We start from the raw sequence: 7,087 nt of genomic DNA, 5'->3' as shown, positions 1-7,087 counted from the left end.
TCATTACAGTGGCATCGTCTCACAAGCAGCTGCCGTTATATAACTGTCAGGTTGGTGATATTGCCCATGAACAGTAGCTCCCAGCAGAGTTTTCAAGAATGAAAGCCAAGGAGGGCCCGTCATTTCTGACTGATGGTGGAAGGCTGAGCCAAGCTTTGGAGATGTGATGGCTGCTGAATCTCTTCCTGTCTCAGTGACACTGAGGGGGGCAGTCTGGGGCTGTTTTCTAACTCCACTGTTAGTCTCTTTTAGTGTCTTAGAGTCCAGCAAAAGTAAAGGAGTGGGGATGTTCTAGCATTATTCCCTAATAAGAATTAAAAAAGAAAGTCAGCATGAGAAGCAGAGACTGGTGCATGCTCTTTTTATGGGGTTTCTGGGGCAGCTGTAGATCAGAAGTTAGAGCGGGTCATCATTGGATACTAATCAGAGGTTTGGTGATTGATCCCCGGCTGTTCCAGTCAGCAAATATCTGTAGGGGAAGATACCAACCCAAAGTTGCTCTCTGATGAATGTTAGATAGAAAGCTCTTAAGCATAGAAGGTTGGGCGTGTATGGATGGGTTTAATAATAGATGCTGTATATACAGGGATGGTCAAGTTAAAAAAAAAAAGTAATTAGATAACCTTTCAATAAACCTGCCAGTCCTATTTTTTGCAAAATCCTTCATATAAAATATAATCAAATGAAAAACTCTCTTTTAAAAATGCTCGTTTGTCATTGTGTCATGAGACACTCTCACAAAATCATAACCGCATGTTTGGATAATATGGGGATTCTTGTTTGTCGCCTATGTTGTCAACACTTGCACGATGTGGACATACAACAGTTAATCTCTCTATTTTTAAACTACGTTTACCATTTCTCTCACATTTCAAAATAATATCAGGGAAAGATGGAAGGTCAGAATGACACCCAAATGAGTCTTTAACTTGTTTTAACAGGTTTCATTAAAAACTGCCAAACTGTTAACTCAAAGCCTAAAAGGATTTGAGTTCATTTGATCGTAGATTTGGGGTTGATGTCCACCTGAGCAGTTTCCCTTCCTTTTTTAACCTTGAACAGCCTGAAACATGAAATAACTACAAGAATATTCAAATTTTTTTAAACTTAAATGTTTATTGAACCTTCTGACAGTTTTTTTTAGAACGAGAGTGCAATTAAACATCAGTTTTCACATATGGATCTTGATTTTTCATATTTTTGCTACATTTGTTCCTTAAAAATGTGTAACTTATTCAGATTCATTCATAAGTGGACGAGAGATGAGAATATTCTAAATATTTATTAGAATCTGTTGAAATGCTACTCGGCATCTAATGTCAGCGAGCGGGTTAGATAATAACCTTCTCCCATTGGAGGGAGAATTAAACGGAGATTTTCCTGGAGCAGTCGGGACAGTGACCCCCAAACTGAGCAAGTGGCTTCTGTAAACCCCAGAGTGTCTTTGTAAGTCTGGGATTTAGTAACTAGTTTTCTTGCCCTATGAGCCACATCTTAGGGGAATATCTCAGAAACAAACCACAGCAAAGTTCTCATTTACTTAGTATCAATATTTTTAGTTAAAACTATGGTAGTCTTAAGATTTCTTCTTTTTTACCTGAGCAAAATGTCCTCAATATTACTTTTGTAGACCACATAAATTAGTGTGTGCAGACTGACAAATATGTGTTTAGTGTGAGCGCTCAGTCTTTTATATCATGAAAGGATCCTTATGATGACAACTGTGATCAAACGTGTCATCTCACAACTGTGTGCCGTTATGAAGCTGTTGGTTTGTTGATCCTGCCCATGAAGAGGATGCTTCCAGTCGAGTTTTCTACAATGAAAACTAAGAAGGGCCTGTCAATTCTGACGGGTGTTGGTGTAGTCAGTAGGATCCATTCAGAAATGGTGATGGCTGCTGCCTCTGTTCCCATCTCGGTGACACTGATCGTGGCCTTGTGGGATGCCTGTGGGAAAAAATAAGAAAGCGGGCAGATCAAAGCTAATTTCTCAGAATTCAGTTTAACCAAAAGAGTAGGCATGCTCTAGTCCTGTTCCCTAAAAACAAGTAAAAAGGAAACTTCGCCCACCTTTGATACTTTAAGTGGAAACTTGTTTGACACAGCAGAGAAATCCGCGGTGTTTTCAAAAGCACTTGTGATGCCCATTTCTTGCAATATATTCCTCAAGGAGGCATTAGTGGCAATGGAAAATTTTGGCATATAAAGTTCCACATACCTGAGAAACAGAGAAACCATAATTATACAGTTACACTGCTGGTGGTTCCGTCTTTTTCTAACTGGCTCAGCTCGATCTTCACTGCAACAGTCTGGAACAACACCCGCATTCCTGCTGACGCCAATCTGCCAGTGCAGCTTACACACCACCTTCACATCACTCAAGAGGAAGCTTGCACGATACTTTAGCTCTCTTGCTTGAAGCTGGAATTGTTTCTGGGTCATTGACTTAGTGTTTTGATCTTTTCTTTACTGCTTTTGTAAGAAATGGTTTTTGTTTCTAGGTTTTGTTTTCAGTACTTGGTAATTGTGTTTATTATAATCCTCATATCAGCTTTTGCTGCCTTCCCTGTGTTTCCTGTGTGCAGCTGTTAGGTCTCCCTCACTGTAGGTTGGTTTCTTCTCTTTTTATTTTGCCAGTCTCTGATCCCACCTGCTGTATGTGCACATCCTTACTACTTGGTAGTGTGTTTTCCTTGCTCCGGATTCTCTTGGCGATAGCGGGTGTTTATCAGCCAAAGACCTGTCTCATTTTGGTTCAGCTCTCAGTTGAGAGGTGTCCCATCACCCTTACCATTAGCCACACTGAGGGTCTTCACCACTTACATCGGCCTGCAGCCAAGCCGCCTAAATTCTCTACATGATCATCGGCCTGTAACCGCCACCAGAAGGTCTTCTACACCTTCGTTGATCTCTGGCTGTGCTGCCAGAGGGTCTTTGCAGAGACCCTCAGCCTCCAAAGGACAAAGCTTTCAGTGGTCTCCTGTCAGACCCTCCATCACTATCATCCAGATTCATCTCAGCCACCAGGGTTGATTTGTTTCACAGCCAGCCCCTGACCTGGCTTCCCTCTTCTGCTGGTTCCGTGGCCAGCACCCAGAGCTGCTCCACTCAACACCACTCAAAGAGTTCTTTAAGTCTCCCCTTTGCATTTCCATTCCTTCTCATGAGTCCTGCATTTGGATGCACATCCTGTCAACTACACTGGCAAATTGTGACAGACGCAGCCTCATTCTCCCAAACCAGAGGGTGCATTTCATGTGGGTGCAAACCACTCCAGTGCATGATGAAGGTGACACTCTGATGAAGCCAACAGTATCACATCGTCCACAAAAAAATACAAATACGTCTCCTCAGTCACTTCTCCAAGTCAACGAAACACACGTATACTGGAGGGTCAGCCTGCCATGATACCCCAGAAGTCCTGCAAAGGGTAACAATCTGGTTGAAGGTTCAATGATTGCCAAGAGCCTCCTTTCCAGCAGGGGAATAAAGCTATAACTTGTTTTTTTAAATGCACAGGCGATATAGGAAACGCTCGGGTCACCAGACTCAAAGTTCCTCGAAGTGCTCTTTCCATAACCCAAAAATATCCCCAGTCCAGGTCAGCATTTCTTCTGCCCAAACATGACCCGAGCCCAGCCCTGCTTTCACATTTATTCATGTAATATTGAGATATTTCAGTGTTACCTCATCATACTAAAACATATTCTGCAAAGAACACACTTTTCCTCGGTTTGGGTTCTGTTAGTACACGTAATATACAGTGTTGAACTTACACAGTGTGCAGATTTATACTAATCAAACACAGAAAGTTGTTCTACTATTGCAAAATGATCATTTTGACTCCACAATCCTACAAGTAGCCACATCTGCAAATGTTTCTAGCTTGTTGTGCATCTGATCATATACAACATTAGATTATTCTACATACAATGGGAATTACTTTTTAACCTACATAAACAATGGCACAACACGTAACATCAAAACCTGATACACAGCTGCCCATTGTGCCTGTTTGCTTCTTTAGCCGTCACAGTTGTTGTCTGAAAGCCAACAAAGACGGATTTTTCTTTACCAAGTGGATCATCACAGCCTTGCCGTGTTGGTCCATTTGATCGACCTTTATGGTTACTATTTTTATTATTTTATTTTCTGTTGTTACAGACGGGACAGACATGACTGGGGGGGGAAAGGGAGAAAGAAAGATGAAGGAAAAGAAAAGCAGGGGGGAAGAGGGAGAGTGAGGAAGGACACTTAAAAAGAAAAGAAACTCCCGGATCACCTGCTGAGAGAGAAAAAGAGAAAACAAGCAAAACAAGAGAGCAACATAATAAACACAACACCATCGCATTAATCTAGCTAAGTGTAAATAACAGTAAATACTAAATATTGAATTTTGTTATGCAGCGTGGCGCACAATGTGCTATGAGGTAGTAGCCAAGAAAGGTGTAGTTTGTGTCTGTGAACACCTGTGTGCACACCTGTGTGGATCAGCACGCTTGTATTCAAAAAGCTAAGGAGCTTCTTAGACTACGATGACCTGGAGGACTGAGAACCTTCACAGGCATATTGTATTCAAAAGGTTTCTCCACATAACGATCTGCTAGAGCAGGGGTGTCGAACTCCAGGCCTCGAGGGCCGGTGTCCTGCAGGTTTGAGATCTCACCCTGAGTCAACACACCTGAATCACATGATTAGTTCATTACCAGGCCTGTGGAGAACTTCAAGACATGTTGAGGAGGTGATTTAGCCGTTTAAATCAGCTGTGCTGGATCAAGGACACATCTAAAACATGCAGGACACCGGCACCTCGAGGCCTGGAGTTCGACACCTGTTTGCTAGAGGGTGTGGGGAGCTATAGCCCCGTCCCCCAGGGCAGGCATGGAGGAGATCCAGGCCCCAGACATCTACATGCCCCCAGAGTGCGAGAGCCCAAGGAGGACCGCCGGAGGGACATCCGTGCCACCCTCCTGGGAAGAGCTGAGGAGAGCCACAGATGAAGGGTTACCCAGCAGCCACAGAGCAGAAGCCAGAGGAGGCTGCAGTGGCACATCCCCGGGCTCTGCCGGCAGCCAGCTGTGCCAGAGTGAACTGAGCCCCAGGCCCAGAGGCCAGAGGTCTGAAGACCCCCACCCCCCGGAAGGGGCCCGACTGAGCCATGGGTGGCAGGCCCTGCCATGCAGCCACCGGGAGTGAGCCGGTACATACCCAAGCACCCCAAGAAACAAGATCCACCAACGCACCTACGCCTGAGGGCATCAGCCACCGGCAGGGAGTGTGGTGAGGGGAGATAGGCCTCCATTCTTTGGAGGGCCTGGGAGTTCCCAGAGGGGTGGAGTCTGAGACCCGACCTGACGTATAGACAGACAAACAGGCACACACAGACACAAACTTGCATTCCCCCCTCATGCACACATATACAAACACTCGGCACTCAACCATTGTGGAGACAGACACAAATGGACACTGTACACACAATCACACTCCCCAAACATACTCTATACCCCAGGTCCAGGTACCCTCGCCCGCAGAGGAGGAAACTGCACCTTGACCCAGAAGATGTTACCCTTCCCCCGGGGTGGAGACAAGCAGACCCTGCCCTGCAGCAGCAGGGAGGCCCAGCATCCCAGACCCCAACTGGACGGCCAACACCTCTGTCCAGCCCCTCCGCCCCAATGGCTATCAGAGAATGGGGGTGTGTGACGACCCCATACCTCCCTCCTTCCGCTCAGTGTAGTGTTGCTGCGTGTTGTTCTAAAGTGCATTTAAAACATGGAAGGGCATGGTAAAATTTAGAAAATTATAGCCAAGATGACGACCGTTAAGGGAGAGAAGTGTACAACCTTCCAATGGTCACAAATAAACTCTATACCTTTAGTGCATTGCTCATCCATCTGATTCTCAGTGTAAATAAACTTTGGGTCTCGTAATAGCAAAGCTAAAAGCAGTTTTATGAGACACAGAAATGGGTAACACACTTCATCTACTACCAAGAAAGAATAATCAGCCATAATGCAATAAGTCTTACATCATAGATGCTGAGTTTTGCCAGTTTCTTATATGGTCCTTGTTGATGTTTTCCTCTACACTCCTCATCCAGCCTTCATCAGGAAGGACAATCATCATGGAGGTGTGACTCTCGTATGGCAGCAAGATGATGCTGGTGTGGTTCGCTCTGTCCTCAAAGATGTGGTAGTATCCCGTCCTTACCATCATGTCAACCTGAACTTTGGTCCTGCTGTCAACATGGAAGTCCGCCTTATGTGTCATTTCACTATTAAATGGTTTCTTCCAGTATCCTGCCCGACACAGTGGAGAGTGGTGATGACAATATTGGGATGTGTCAGCATAAATCATACTACTTGTTGAAAGTATATTTCAATCATCAGCTGACATCTAAGCTGACCTTTTTTATTTAAATATATGTAATATTCATGTTTGTCTGTTGTAGCCTAACAATAGACTTGATCAGGCTGCTTACCTTTAAAATAGACATAGTTAATGAGCATCATCATCGTTTCAGGGTCAACATCGTTCACCATATCTTTGATCTTGTCCTGTGTTTTATTGGCAATGTGTCTGTTGATTTTATCTGCAGCCTCAGCAGGGTTAGTAAAGTTGATTTGTAAGACCTCACCAGAGTAATGCTGCTTGACATCATTCAGAAACTTCTCCAGGGGACTGAAACCTGAGTGCACTGCAATGGTATTGCCAACATCCAGCTTTTGGTTCTCCTGGCTTTGTCCAAGCACGTGGAAAAGATGTTGGTAGGCTTCATTGACCTGAGTCTGGTTTAAGGTGCTGTAGCCCAGGCTGGAGAACAGCTGGCTGTGGGTTTCACTATGGGCCCCAGTAGACAGTACGGACAGGGCAGTGGAGATGCCCAGTGGTGAGAAGAAAATGTTGTTTCCAGCAGCAGTCCTCGCATTCAGACGTTTGTACAGGGCAAAGGCAAAGTCAGCATTAGGAGCAGAGAGCTTGTGGCAGCTCATATGGTCTTCAGAACCACGGTTGTGGTGGAGATGGTGGTCTGCCGAGGCTACAGCGAGCAACAGTGCAATGAGTGCACAGCTACAGAAATGCAT

General features: G+C 44.8%; 1 protein-coding gene across 1 annotated transcript; it reads right to left on the bottom strand.

The window, feature by feature from the left end:
- Nucleotides 1-1,757: 1,757 nt before the first annotated feature.
- On the bottom strand, nt 1,758-7,087 carry LOC102206236 (alpha-1-antitrypsin homolog). Its single transcript, XM_005725065.1, has 4 exons — nt 6,484-7,087; nt 6,031-6,301; nt 2,073-2,220; nt 1,758-1,949 (listed from the first exon to the last, which is right to left on the bottom strand). Exons 1-4 carry the CDS (start codon nt 7,085-7,087, stop codon nt 1,758-1,760), a joined length of 1,215 nt encoding a protein of 404 aa, XP_005725122.1.

This window comes from Pundamilia nyererei, unplaced genomic scaffold (assembly GCF_000239375.1).
Source record: "Pundamilia nyererei isolate P.nyererei 1_Seehausen unplaced genomic scaffold, PunNye1.0 scaffold00013, whole genome shotgun sequence".
NCBI classification, from domain to species: Eukaryota; Metazoa; Chordata; class Actinopteri; order Cichliformes; family Cichlidae; genus Pundamilia; species Pundamilia nyererei.
This window is presented reverse-complemented; position numbering and strand designations above follow the sequence as displayed.

Coding starts and splice junctions, on each gene's coding strand:
- LOC102206236 (XM_005725065.1), bottom strand. CDS start 7,087: ATGCATTTCTGTAGCTGTGCACTCATTGCACTGTTGCTCGCTGTAGCC. Junction 6,302..6,483: donor TAACTATGTCTATTTTAAAG/GTAAGCAGCCTG, acceptor TGTGTCGGGCAG/GATACTGGAAGAAACCATTT. Junction 2,221..6,030: donor CAAAACTCAGCATCTATGAT/GTAAGACTTATT, acceptor TCTGTTTCTCAG/GTATGTGGAACTTTATATGC.